The 14795-nt window shown below is 38.9% G+C and overlaps 2 protein-coding genes across 2 annotated transcripts; one reads left to right on the top strand and one right to left on the bottom strand.

Annotated features, from left to right (window-relative positions):
* Nucleotides 1-902: 902 nt before the first annotated feature.
* ublcp1 (ubiquitin-like domain containing CTD phosphatase 1) lies at nucleotides 903-6550 on the top strand. Its single transcript, XM_042499963.1, has 11 exons — nucleotides 903-995; nucleotides 1327-1614; nucleotides 1975-2066; nucleotides 2443-2528; nucleotides 2633-2748; nucleotides 3162-3260; nucleotides 3834-3871; nucleotides 4100-4198; nucleotides 4411-4527; nucleotides 4650-4777; nucleotides 5060-6550. Exons 2-11 carry the CDS (start codon nucleotides 1461-1463, stop codon nucleotides 5088-5090), a joined length of 960 nt encoding a protein of 319 aa, XP_042355897.1. The 5' UTR covers nucleotides 903-995; nucleotides 1327-1460; the 3' UTR covers nucleotides 5091-6550.
* Nucleotides 6551-6744: 194 nt separating this feature from the next.
* il12bb (interleukin 12B, b) lies at nucleotides 6745-11073 on the bottom strand. Its single transcript, XM_042499962.1, has 9 exons — nucleotides 11016-11073; nucleotides 10178-10271; nucleotides 9956-10057; nucleotides 9553-9726; nucleotides 8808-8913; nucleotides 7694-7863; nucleotides 7376-7536; nucleotides 7140-7258; nucleotides 6745-6994 (listed from the first exon to the last, which is right to left on the bottom strand). The coding sequence occupies exons 2-9, from the start codon at nucleotides 10269-10271 to the stop codon at nucleotides 6958-6960; spliced, it is 963 nt and encodes a 320-aa protein (XP_042355896.1). The 5' UTR covers nucleotides 11016-11073; the 3' UTR covers nucleotides 6745-6957.
* Between the last annotated feature and the right edge of the window lie 3722 nt (nucleotides 11074-14795).

Raw genomic sequence — 14795 nt, 5'->3', positions numbered from 1 at the left:
GATTTCTTTAAAAAACAAAAATTTAAAGTAGAAGGTCCCTCCCCTAAGCCAAATAAATAAACATAACTCCCTCCCTACTGCTTAAAAATATTTGAAATTGCTCACCAGTTTTTGCACCACTCCATCATCTTTATGAACAGTCTCTAACCAGGATCCAACAGTGATCACCACTGGCTAGAAATCAATAGAGTCACAGTGCACTTTGGGGGATGTGTCAGATGAATGTTTTTTTTTGTGTTGCTTGTTTTTTTTTGTTTTTTTTTTATCAGAACAGATGAAGTGCCAAGAAACATATCTGCTTGTTGTGATCCCCAACTCATTCAGTGGACCAGAGGTATCTTTAAGTGCCCACACACATTTATATAAACATACAATAACTGTTATTCAAATCATTTTATTTCACCTCAACAATACTGTATTGTTGCTACTTTCCAGGGTGTCTAGAGTGCATGCTAAAAAAGAAACAATAAAGCAATTAAATTATGCCAGGTATTAGTGATGCTTTGTGTGCTGTTAATCTAGTGTACTTGGTGCCAAGATTTGTAACTCAGCGTCATTGTCAGATAGACTATAACATATATGCAAAATGCATTTGATATAAAAATTCTCAATTAATTACTACAGGAACCACCTGAGGGTAAAAAGAGCAAACACAAAAACGTGTCTTTAGTGTTACACATTTGTGATCAATAACAGAAAAGCATAAAATATACATCACTGAATGTTGAATTAAGTGGTTTAAAGCTTTCTTGTCTTGTCTTTACTAGAGGACATTTAGGGAGAAGTAAAAGGAAACTATTATCAATATGGTCGCTATGGTAACGAAGCTTTTTTTTCACGTCTACGTCACTACCGGTAGGATTCGGGTGCCCGGAAGAGCAGAGTTTGCGCCGCTCGATGAATGAAACTGAACGGCAAACTTGATTCATTCATTCAACTTTCCGACGAAACTTGACAGTATTTGCAAAGCATTACATGTTAGCTTGCTCTGCCAGGTAAGGATACCCAAACCGTGAAGCTCAGTCAGCTAATGTTAGCCAGCTGGCTCGTTACCTCGCGTGTTTACATTGTTGCTAGCCAGTGTTAGCCATCTCATGCTAAAAATATCAACATCAGGGACTGTAAAAGTGTCTGCTCTGATTAGGTGGCATTTGGCCGTTGTGTCTCGAATTAGCCAGCCGAAACAACACATGCTTAACAATAATGATGTCATGTTTTGCCCTTTGTGTTTCACGATTAGCTACTTCCTATGTTTGGCTCAAGCTACATCCAGTTACAGTGGCATCCTGACAGCTCTCCTGTTAACTTCTCTCATCTCTCTGCAAGGTGTGCGTGTGCATGTTTGTTGCTGTAGCTGGACGTTGTTTCGCTTGAAAGTGTGTGCACTCGTTTTTGCGCGTGCATACCTAACTCCAGCTGCAGCCGAGTGTGTTTATGTGTGTGAAGAGTCCGTGTGTGCCATGTCAGTATCAGTGATCATAAAGTGGGGAGGCCAGGAGTACTCCATCAGTTCTCTGTCTGAGGAGGACACAGTGATGGACCTGAAACAGTCCATTAAGACCTTGACTGGGGTGCTGCCAGAGAGACAGAAACTACTGGGACTCAAGGTCAAAGGTGAGAGGGCATCAGTGGTCACAGGTGTGTTTCTTCTGGTGGAACTAGAGTAGACGATGCTAAATGATATCCACACCATGTGGACAAGAAATTGGGACTTTTTTAATTCCTGTTGTACCTTTGCATGTTTTTAAATTAAGAAACTTCACCCACCCCTACATTTCCCCAGGCTTTTGCTGTATTAAGTCGCTGATGTTTTAACAAATACATCAATTTCTCAATCTGTCACCTACTTGAGTGTCAATTTTCTCTGCCCATGACAGTACTCTAGCAATATTTTCCATTTTATGTGGAGTTTTTAGCTACATTAATCCCCCTCTTCTCTAAGTTGTTCTTTTTCCCTTTCATTCTGTCTTCCAGGTAAACCTGCAGAGGACGAGGTGAAGTTAGGCTCTCTGAAGCTGAAGCCTAACACTAAGATCATGATGATGGGCACCAGAGAGGAGAGCCTGGTAGGTGGCAGGGTGACAGAAACATTAACTGCCTCCAAAGATATTTGTATGACTAGAGGACTAGTTGCTCTGTTGCTATGTGCCTCAGTGACCGGCTAATTTGGGGTTTTACACAACATGGTATTTATTAAAAGAGTGACATTAGCAGCATGTTTTCGTATTTGCTATTTGAAACTTATGGCCAGTAACTATCAACTGGTCAGTAAGTGGTTGGTTAAGTGATGATCCTGCCAGCTGTTAACTACAGTGTTGTCATGTTTTTATATGAGACAGGTGGCTGATTCACTCTCTGTAATCTCAAGTCCTACTTATTTACGCTGTTGTGTTCATTGCTCCCTTTGCTTACTCTAAATGTGTATGTGTTTTTTTTGTGTAGGAAGAGGTTTTAGCCCCTCCCCCAGAGAATGACGATGTGGTCAATGATTTTGACATAGAGGAGGAGGTCATTGAAGTGGAGAACAGGTTCGATATTTTATGCAGTTTTCCTGTTTCTGTGTAGAATCAAGAAGAAATGTGTGAGAGGGCGTTAGGAAATATATGCATCTGTGTCTGCTCTATGTCTCAAGAGAGGAGAACCTGGCTAAGATCGCCCGCAGAGTAAAAGACTATAAGGTGGAAGAGATGAACCCCCCCAGAGAAGGCAAGAGGCTTCTGGTACTGGATGTGGACTACACATTGTTTGGTGAGTTATAGTGACACCAACATTTGTTTCTTCAGAATATGACGGGGAAACCACTGACTGTACGGCCTGTTAAATCATAGCATACTAATAGTAAACTATGTGTGTTTCATCTAACTGCACATTACACAACATTTACTTTAATTCTGTGTCTCCACTGTATCTTCTCTACATGTGTGTACATGCATACATTGCGTAGGTTTAATCTAAAAGGTTGACACAGAGTTGACACTTTTACGAACAAATATAAAATGTTTACAGATTGATACAAATTCTGTTTTTAGCTGACCCCTTTGTAATGTTATTCAATAGAACAGGATACTTTGCAAAATGTAAATCCACTGTTTGTCATTCTTTTGGTTGCTAGTTTAATGTAGGACCCTTTGCATTGATGTCTGCATCCTATGTGTGTTTAGATCACAAGTCGTGTGCAGAAACGGGTCAGGAGCTGATGAGACCATACCTTCACGAGTTTCTGACAACAGCGTATGAGGACTATGACATTGTCATCTGGTGTATGTATCCAAATACTTTACCCCTCCAGATGATCATTTGTTTATCAATTACTCACAAAGTGTTACGAATAATTCAGGAAGAAAACGTTGCTTTTTTCTCATGCCTCCACTGCAAATGAGGAATCCATAAACTGAGAAACTCTTTATGTAACGAAAGTCATGGGAGATCACGTTAAACAACAGCAAAACTATATCAAAATAACCAATTGCAAACTCTTAACATGCAGGAAAATTAAAGTGTGATTTATCCATATGTATGCTTAGTACTGAGACTGTTTATGAAGACGTTTCTTCACAAATTCAGAGAAACACAGGATGAAATTGTTTATATACAAATGATCAGTTTAGGGGTGATGTATTCTGTTGAGGTATAAATTGGACTAAATTGCACGCATTTATCGAGAGAGAAAAAAATGCATCTCTACGAAAATGCAATATGTAGTGTTTCATTTTCTTTTTCGTCTTGATTCGTATCTTATTGCCATTTGTTGTATTTGACTTCCTTTATGTGTTGGGATCCAGCAGTCTCTGCCTGTAGAATCGACCTCTTACACATGTGCTTTCTCTCCTCAGCTGCTACAAGTATGAAGTGGATTGATGCCAAAATGAAAGTAAGAAATTCATTTATTGTGTTGTTTTGTTGTTGTTGCTTTATCTGCAATATTGCTTCTATTACTGTACTCTACCCTTTTATGCCTAAAGGTGGCAGTGTTAATCAAGCTAAACCACAGTATTTGGGTGTAGAGGGGAAATAGGAGATAACACTACTGCCTGTGTGTGTGTGTGTGTGTGTGTGTGTGTGTGTGTGTGTGTGTGTGTGTGTGTGTGTGTGTGTGTAGGAGCTGGGAGTGACAGACAACCCTAACTACAAGATCACATTTATGTTGGACAGTGCAGCAATGATCACAGTACACACCCCAAAAAGAGGAGTTGTGGAGGTTGGTACACACAGAGCTTGTGATGAATGAACATATTAGCCTGTTTGTCTACTGCAGTTACACACTTGACTGATGTGAACAAATATTTCACAACAGATCAAAGCACTTGTATTAAAATTTAGTAGCTGTGAAGCCTCCTGGGGCCTGTTTTTCTTTTGTTGACATCTCGATTAGTGATTGTGCCCTTATTTGTGCTGTATCCACGTGTCCAGGTGAAGCCGCTGGGTGTGATATGGGGGAAGTATGGAGAATTTTACAACAGAAAGAACACCATTATGTTTGACGACATAGGACGAAACTTCCTCATGAACCCACAGAACGGACTAAAGGTAGGCAGTCACAATCAACATTGTTATTTTGACCTTCTTTCTTTCCTCATCATTGTCAGCATTATGCACACATTTTGCCAAGTCTTATTTTGTGTGTGTGTGTGTGTGTGTGTGTGTGTTAGATCCGGCCATTCATGAAGGCCCATCTTAACAGAGAGAAGGACAGGGAGCTGTATAAACTGGCTCAGTACCTCAAAGAAATCGCCAAGCTTGAGGACTTCAGTGGACTCAACCACAAACACTGGGAGAGGTAGGCACACACATGCTAAACAGTAATAAGGAAAACTGCCTAGTAGTAACATCATAACACATGCTTGTAGCACCTGTTAGAACCTCTATATACAACAAAATAATAATGAAAACAAACATACCAACTTCAAAACACACATCCAAGAACATACACATTGTCTAAAATTGATTAAAAAAAAAAACAGCAAAATATATGTGAAATATTAAACAAGTACATCACTGTTATATGTACTCTGTGTGTGTGTGTGTGTGTGTGTGTGTGTGTGTGTGTGTGTGTGTGTAGGTACCTATCTAAGAGGCAGCAGCACCATTGAGGAGGGACTACATCCTAAGCAAAGACTTGAGCTGGACGCTGCCATCCCATCATCCAGCTCTGTCACACACAAACTTGGCTGTTACAAGCCCTTTATTACAAACCTTACTACAAAACCCACACTAACCCTGCAGCCACCAACACTCAAAAGCTCAGGACTGGAATGGGCTTCCCAATTTATATATTTGCATGTTCTGTCCCAAATCTCACACATTGTTTTTTGCATTTATTACAATAATAACAGCAGTTACCACCCGTCTGTGTGGTAATCGTAAAATACACCTGTGTTCTCCTGGGTTTGAGGCCGCATGCCACGAGCCACCATGACCCACAAACCTCTACATAGTTACTTCAGTCAGGTGTCTAGAATACATCCTGAGGCCCACTGTGAAATAGTACCTGGAAATATTTGAGATGTGTGGGGTTTACAGTGTTTTCACATTACAGATAGTGTGAAATTGTTTGTCTTTTACTAAATAGTAGGCATACTTTGCTCCGACCATCAAGGCGCTCTGCTCTACCAAGCAAGTGACAATAGACACAAATTTTATTTCACTATGGTTAAGAGCAATAAGTGGCGTCCCCCCACGCTGAAGTGAAGAACTGAAGTGGAAAATTGGAACCGCAAAATGTGTCTTTGAGCATTACACAATTTGACATGTAATAAATAATATGCAATAATCCTCAAAGCTACTGTAATACTAACAGCTGCTGAGATAAGACAGGTTGTAGCAAAAATGCTTTCATCAAAACAACCGACAGCCATGTGCGTGTTTTGATGGAAAACATGTTGTATGCAGGGGTCAGCGGACACAGGCCTGTGGGCTGGAGGAGGTCGTACATGTACTGTACATACTATGGGCACACAGGCGGACAGTTTTTCATGGGTGGATGGGTACGTGTGCTTCTTTTGCCCAGAGATATTTTGTTTTTCTGTTCCAGCTCTGTTGCTGGATGCACAATCTCAGTTACAAGCAAAGGATCGGTTTTATTTTTATTGGGATGCAGAATATATTAGTATGTGTTTTGTTTAGAGCCTTTATTGAACTGTTTAGGGAAATTCAAATGTTGATGAACAAAGTTGGGAATGAAAGAAACTGACAGCACAAAATGTGCGCTTTCTGTTGTTTCTTTTTGGGTTTTTTTTTCCCTGTAGCTGCTTCATTAGAGATATGATGTCTGCACTTATTGTCAACGTTAATTATAAATTATGGATGAAGAAGGGGAAGTTTCAGGGGAAGGTGTGTCCCATCTTATGAGCAAGTAGCACCTGAAGTGCTTGGAAACATCAGGGATGTGAACTTTTTTTTCTTTCAGGTTTTGTCAGGTTTACAGCTCTCTTGGATATTCAGCTTCCTTTAATTTCTTGAAATGATTTCTTGAGATCTGCCTTCTTGTGTTTTCCTCATCACGTCCCTAACATCCTGGCTGTAAATATGACAATAAAACCCTTTTTTGTACCTAAATTGTCTGTATTGTTCATCATTCCTGAAGTCATTTGAAAATGAGAAGTCACTGAATATCATTGCAATTATTGCCACAGTATTTGAAATACATCTGACATATACAAAAAGCAGTCAGTTAATATGTTCATCAATTTATTATGTGAAACATTTTAGCAACAATTCTGCAAGGATTGTTATAAATAAGGGGCATTAAGGAATGACTCATTTGTTTCAATCACATCACAAACAGTTTTAACAATATACTGCAATTTCATAGAGAGAACTTAAATGAGAGATCAATAAATACTGTACAAGTAGACATTCACTCCAAAAGCACAGTGCCACTTTTTTTGCATTGCTTTAAAAGTGATGGGAGTTTGAAAAATGTTTTCTTGCATTCTTGTGTCCTTCCTTCTTTTATGATTACGGTTTATTGCAGTCCACCTTATTTTTATCCACTCTGCAGACAAGACAGGTTGATATAAAAAAAATGGATCAGATAGATGTTGGCAGCATGACTTGGCACTATTATAATTTCTCATGCAACTTGTGTCTTTTCACAGTCAAAACGCAATTTACCCTCAATAGTCCAATAATATACTTACGTGCAGTGGCTCCAGTGGCTAAATGGCCCGCTGGTGTGTTTGTCCTGAGCTCGCACACAGAAAACATACTTATTGGATTTGATGTTGACTTCGTACTTGGTTTCCTGAGTCATGGCTAGCTGCACAAAAGAAGTTATGACACATTAAAGACACAGAAACATGTTTTAACTGGAAGCAAATGCATTTTTACAGTTACTAACTGTGAATCTGATCTACATCATGCATGTATTGATTACCAGTATGAGGGCGTCACTGTGACAGGAAAGTCCTTTTTGGACCACCTTGACCTGGAACTGCAGGCCAAAATAGGTGCAGGGCCTCTCCCAGGAATCAGGGTAGCTCCAGCTGAAAACCTTCCCGTTACTGATGTGCAGGTTAGGGAGTGCATCTGGCTTCACTATTTAAGGGGAGGAGGGAGAAACAGCATAGTGAGGAGAATTTGGCAGGATTGCAACAGTAGGTAAAGACAAGACACAAGGTTATAAGGGTGGATAGATGAAAATAAGGCCACATAATCCTAACTAACAAAAAAGAAAACCAAAGCATTCACTTACCAATCTCTCTCAGGTAGAAAGCCTTTGTGTATGCCTCGAGGCGAGAGTCACTGTGTATGTAGATGGTGAGGGAGATCTGGTGTTGTTCCTCTCTGTATGGGCAGCTGGCATCCTGGCAGAGAATCCCTGATCCATCAGCATCCAGCTCACAGGAAATCTTCTCTGAATTACTAGATTGAAGACATACTGGTTGGTACAGTACTATCTAGAACAGGATGCCGAATCTCCTTCTGATCTAAAACACTGTAACATTTTGCTCAACTGTTTGGTAAGAGCACATTTTGAGTCACTATAATGAACAATGAATTCGAACTCAAGTGTGGTGGGCTTTTCAAGGGTAAGCATGTTTATTTGGCATGTTATAGTTTCAGAGGTCTTATTGAACAGATTTATGTAACTTTAAACAACAACAAAAAATAAAGATATAATAAGGCTCATTTTTTTAAACATGCTCCACCATTGATTATTTGCTACAAAATAAGAAATAAGCTTTCTGATCATTCATTGTTGTGATACAAGTGATACATTTAATGCCATCCTTTATATATATGCTGAAGTAAGTTTGTAAGTATGACTTTGTTTTTCTTCTAAAGACATGCTCGATGAGACAGTTGAATTGTCATATTATGGTGAAGGTAGTGATGCGAAGACATTAAATGTATAATTTTTATGAAATATTAAAAGAATCAGTATTCATGTTTTTATATCATATTTCAAATGCTATTCCGTTACATATTTGATGAAAGAAATTGCATCAGTATGATTTTTTTTCACCATTTCTGAGATGTCTTCAAAGTAGCACAATGGTAAAAATCTTGAATACATACATGAAAATAATATTAGTAAAGGTAATACGACTAATTCCATGGTCACAAGTTAATATATGTTGGTGTACTAACATATTACAAGTATTGTTACAGTACATGTTTTTTTTTCCTCTATGTTTTACAAATACCATAAAGTGACATCTCAGCCATTTGGGGTCTGTTTGTTATTATCACCCTAAGGATATTAAAAAAAGAAAATCCATTGTCTTTTGTTTTTCTTAGTGAGGACCCTAAAAGGTTAAATGAGTAGGATAAGTGTTGTGTGAGAGACTATATTTTGTCCTCACCGTTCTGCCTTCACCAGGAGCACAGCGGCGTTGGATCTGGACCTTGTTCTTTTCCAGGTGCAGTGAAAGGAGCCTTTATAGTTGGGTGCAGAGCAGTGGATGTGACCTGGAGGAACAGAAACATGGTGAGCATTGACAGCAGTTTATCTCTAGCTTTTGTGTTTTAAAGCACTTTCTTTTGAAGGCCCCAGCATTTAAACATCAGTAAATCATTGCAAAGTCAATTTCAGGACATTAATGATAAACTGCAAACAAGCCAGACAACCCTTTTCATACCAGCCTCTTCACTACATTTCACATTTTGTTCCATCAAATCAGGCATACAAAAGCGTCGCCTTATGGCACAAAACAGGAGACAGGATAATGTTTATCAGTACAAACAGTTCCAAAGCTTTTTAAGCTTCACAGCTTCTTGCAATTTGTGAGAGGTGGCAAAAGATCTATGAGAGAAGAACTTTTTGAAGATGTTGTCATTTCTTTAGTAAAGCAAGAGAGAAAAAGCTTTTTTAACCCAGGAAACAAGATACTTGTGTGGACTAGAAGCAACAAGTTTGTGACCTGCACAAACATTGTGGTGATGGATGTGACAGTAAGCCTGCCCATGTGTCAACCTTGGTGTGGTTTGTTTATGTTACAGCAATTATATCAAAGTAAAATCATGAATTCTTTCTCTTTTAGTGTTTCCTCCCCTCTGGTGCCTTTCTTGTGATCGTGTTGTCTCATTCTTTTTCTGTCTATTTTTTACCATCTTTTTCTTCCAGTATGACAGTCCTGTTGTCTGGGTCAAGTTGGACCAGGATCACAGTGTGGTTGAGGTATTCCCCATCTGGACCGCGGTGACAAGTGTAGTTTCCTCCATTCATCTCCTCCACCAGGACCTTGACTTGGTTCCCCTGCAGAGCTGGCTCGAGCTCTTCGCCTGAGACACAGACAGTGGTCAACAATGACGCTTTAAAATGTCATAAAAACAGAGAAATCAGTTTTTCACAATTCATTCATATTCTATCATATCGTATCATATCATATCGTATCGTATCATATTGCTTCGTATCGTATCGTATCGCATCTAGTATACTTGCACAGGCACTATTAGAAGTAGCATGTGGTAGAAGTGGTATCACTACTCGTATTCTCGTCAGTTTTATTACCGTTTTTCTTCCAAACCACAGGCTGGTTTTCATAGGCTTCTCCACAGCTCAGTTGAACATACTCCCTGGTGCTCTGATCATCAGGCACCCTCAGGACCAGAACTAGTTAAATCAAATGAGAAACAAACTCATAAACACAGACTTGCTTGAATCAACAGTTGAAGATGAAGAGACAAATGGAAAGGAAGAGAAATATCCATAGAGACAGGAGGCGTTACCAACCATTATCCATCAGAATCTCTACATTGTCTTTGTCTGTGACAGCGCTGGCATAGCACAGTCCAGCATACAGGACCATAAGGAACAAAGCACGCATCTGGAAGAAAAGACAATAGGTGAGTGAAGTACAGGGACTGTCAAGTTAAGAGCACTTATTCACTTTTATGGTGAAAACTTGTAGAATTAATTTATAACCAGGCATTCATTTAAAGTCTGTGTATAAGCAGGGGAAGATATATTTGCTTAAGACTTAAAAGGCTGGGGCGTCTAGTGGCTCATGTGGTAGAGCAGGCTCAATTTGCCACGTGTCAAAAGGTCAAATAGCTTGTGAAAGAAACAAATTACGCCTTAATTGAAAATGTTAAAAAAATTCATATCATCAATCTGGCAATTTTTGTCATTGAAATTCTAACTTAAAGGTCCAGTGTGCAGGATTTTAGTGGCATCTAACGGTGAGGTTGCAGAACTGAAATTTTTCCTGCGTGCCAAGTCTGTATGTAAACTACAGTGGCCGATGAGAAAATGGAAAAACATGACTGGTTTGTCCGTTCTGCACTACTGTAACTGCAGAAACATGGAAGACTCGGTGGGAGAGAACCTGCTCCGTATGCAGATATAAACAGCTCATTTTTAATATAATGCAAACACAACGGTTCATTATAAACTAATTTAATTAATAGTTATAATTATTATTATAATATTCAATTTTTACCAATAGATGCCCCTGAATCCTAACCCACTGGATCTTTAAAAGAGTTTGAGGCTAATATTGGAAAAAGATGTTAACCTCACTATATTAGGATAAATATCTAAATAAATGAATAAAGCAAGGACAACTTACCTTGAAAACTGAACTTGATCCAAAATCTTCACTACTGACAGGTGATCTGACAATGATGCCAGCGTGTGTTGAGTTTGTCTGTTTGAACTCAGCATACTGTCGCTGTATTTATGTGCGACCAAAGCAGAAGGTAAAAACCCCAGAAGAGGAACTGCCGCCTGTATGCCTGCGTCTGTGTCAAAGAGAGAGAGAGAGAGAGAGAGACAGGGGTAAGGATCAGTGTGTGATTTATTTTATTACCTGACAATATGAGGTTTGATGAAGTAGATCATGATTAATTCCATCAGCTGGAAACTCCGTACTAGTAAATAAGAGGCAGTGGGACAGATGAACATTATTTCTTCACCCATCACACAGTTTCCCATCTGACTCTTGATCATTTTTGTTCAGCCCTATTCACGCAGTCATGTGGAAGATGACAATAGCTAAGGACAAAAGTGCAATTCATACAATACTATATTCCATTGTAAACATTTTGCCCATACTGACCATTGTGGAGGAAGTCAGGGACAACCACACAGAAAGAAACTACTTGGAAAGGGAACTGGAGAGGCTCAAGTGTTGAGAGCACATGACGGTGTGTTACGGTGTGTGATAACTGAAACAGGTGGCCTGGAAAATGGTCATGGGAGTTCTTAAGAACAAGAAAGCAAAAGTGTAATGAAACCTTCATTTAAGTGGAAAGAGAGACATTAGATGAAATAAAGGGGAGAAAAAACAATCTGTTTCATAAATGAAAAGTCACATGGACAAATTGGGTTTGTGAACAAAATGTTCTTCGTAGAAATAACAAATGTGTAAATACCTCATGTGGGAAGTTACCTGTAAAGAGTGTGACACTTTATGGAGGACTTTCCATTATTCATTCTGCTCCCATGAACATTCAATTGTGCCAGCGCAGGTCTATATGTAGTAACGGCTGGCGGACCATTTCCTATAAGCACGCCTCTAACTTAATTACAGTTATGGAGGTTGATTCTGATTCAACATTCCTGTGCGCTCTTGAAAAAAGGTAATAAATGACTAGCGTCAGTGTACCTTGTGGTTTCAAACTAAATCAACTTAATTTAAATAGAACCATAGTTTTGCTAGTATGTAGCTTAGTAATGCTTACGTACTTATTTGAATCTAATTTGATACCATAGAAATGTCTGAACCTACAAAACAAGAAAACTTCAAACAAGTAAGACATTTTCTCTTTTGGGATTGATGTCTCAAAATGGATCAAATTCAATTTTGAAACCTCAATCAGGTGTGATGTTATTTCTCCCCAAAAAGCCATAATTTTGAGGGGACTGGAGATTTAATACCACACTGACCTTATGTTGGCTTCCTCTCAACCCCTCACTCATGCACAGCCTGACCTTTCATGTTGAATAGCATGAAAGCAGGACATTAACCCTTTGAAACCTGTGCTTAATTTCTTTCAAAAACATGGAAAGTATTTACAACTAATGAGTTACAAGAAAAACAACAAATGTCAAATAAATGAATTCATAAAATAGATTCCAATAACTGTAATAATAAAATTATATATTTATCTTGACATTATTACCTACATTTTTGTAGTATCATCTTCAAATTATTTCTCTCTCTCTCTCTTTTAAAAACTAATTAAAATCTTAATTTCTCACAGTTTGTGTGAACAAGTTGCTCAATGCCCTGTAAACATGTTTTTAAAATAAATCAAAGCAATTAGCTCGGGTTTCAAAGGTTTAAATACATGTGAAAGGTGTCTGAGATCAGCACAAGAAAACTGATGTTCCATGTTTCAAAGGGTTAATGTTCCTTCTTCCTCTTCATAAATACTTAAGCGCTTAGTTTACGTGAGTGACTGTCAGCAGACAGGTTAATACCTTCCTCATTCCATCACCGCCTCAGTGACGTGTGTGTATTTACTCTCAGGCTGGGAATGACAGCTGACGGGTCCTCTTTCAAACACAAAGCTTACAGCCGCTTCTTTACTCTGGCCAGCCTCTTAGCGTCATATTGGTTTTTTCGAGGAATTTTCTATGTTCTGCCTGGTTGGTTTGAGGAGATTTGAAAGAAGGAAGGTCAAATAATTAAAGGAGGAAGAAGGGAAGCTATGAGAAATTAATCAGCTATGATTGTATTATGACCAACATTAGCTTATCAAGGAGTTTTTTTAGTATATTTGTTAGCCAGTATATTGATGTTGGGTTTTTTAAGGAAGAGTTTGACATTTGGTAAATCCAAATGCAGTGAGAGGAGATTGATGCCACTTTTTGTCATTCATTAAGACCGGAAAAAAGGGGTCGTTGGAAGCGTGGCACCTTTTAGCTTTTACGCGTGAAACATTTCTTTGCCAGATCAGTGGCTTTTTTAAAGTCTCCCCTTTAGTCACTTGGTGTCGACAAACAATAGTTCCCACACAAAAAAAACCTCACAACCCATTTTAACATTTCAGTGTGTGTTTGTAATGAACAAACAATATATAATGTGTTAATTAGATGGCGTGAGAGGTGCAAGTCGGCTCATCCTTATATTGTTGGATGAAGCCAGGCTACCCGTCTACCAGTCTTTATACTGGCCAAGCTATTTTTGCTGCTTGCTACAACTATAGACATGATAGTGGTGTCATTCTCTTCATCTAACTCCCAGCACACAAGAGATAGGTGTGTCCCAAAAACTAATTCTGATTCTTAAATACTTGAATCTGTCATGGGCTCTAGTTAAGAGATAACTTCATGTTTCCTTCATTTTGTCTTATCTATGGTTTGAACCTGCTTGTATTTATTGATGTGAGTGACTGAGTAAATCACATCATGCTTATATGACACAAAGGTAACAATGTTATCATGAAAAAGAGGTTTCTTCAAAAATTATGTTCTAAAATGTGAAAATAATGTTTAAAAAGGTGGGATCAATCACATATTTTTGCACAGTTAAGCTCAGTAAGGCATGTCCAAAATTTGGACCTGTCACTCTTGGGACTACAGACCCAAAAGCAGACAGAGAAATGGATAGTTAGAAAAAAGAAGAGTTCTTTATTACAATAGTGAATTGTGCAGGAGAATGATGGACAGGATGACTGGCTGAGACGATGGATGATCCTTGTTTCTGTGGTTATTTTTGGGTGGAGGTGTGGACAGGATGGCAGACAGGGAATCCTGGCAAAGTTCACAGTCTCAGCAAAAAAAGTAATATTGGCAAGCAGCTGAACTTGTGTCGCAAAGACCTGTGTTGGGCAACAATCCGGCGGGGAATGATTGTCGAGCTGGCTGTCTTGAAGGTTTCAGGCTTGATTGCAGGCAGGTGTGTAGACTGATGAGTGCCACCAGGTGTGTAGAGTGTGACAAGGTGTGTGAGAGAGCAAAGGACAGACAAAACCCAAACTTAACAGGCACACAACAAACACACAAAAGTGACAGGAAAAAAATAAACAAAAGTCACACTCATGCAGATACACAGGAGTCAGCTAGGGCCAGTTGTGACAGTATTTGTTGTTGTCAATTTAATTAATCAAGCAAGATCACTTTGCATCATCCCTGTTAACCTTATAATGGCAGGACTACTGCATGGTTTGTAGACATGCACCAAGTAGTTACTATGCAGGTGGAAATTATGCGTTTTCATAAAAAGACGGTGAACAAGCAACTACAGGTGACCTTACGGCAGATATTTCCTGCAAGGCAGCAGACATGGCCAAAGCAAAAAAGTGTTAAGACGACAGTGAGGGCTGTCGCTTAAAGGAGCGGTGGAATAATCAATTATTTTGCGCTGAAATATTAAACAGTTGCATTTGTCTCCATTTTTTAT

The sequence above is a fragment of the Plectropomus leopardus genome, chromosome 13 (genome assembly GCF_008729295.1).
Source record: "Plectropomus leopardus isolate mb chromosome 13, YSFRI_Pleo_2.0, whole genome shotgun sequence".
Taxonomy (NCBI): Eukaryota; Metazoa; Chordata; class Actinopteri; order Perciformes; family Serranidae; genus Plectropomus; species Plectropomus leopardus.
Note: the sequence above shows the minus strand (reverse complement) of the source record. Positions and strands in the feature narration are given on the sequence as shown.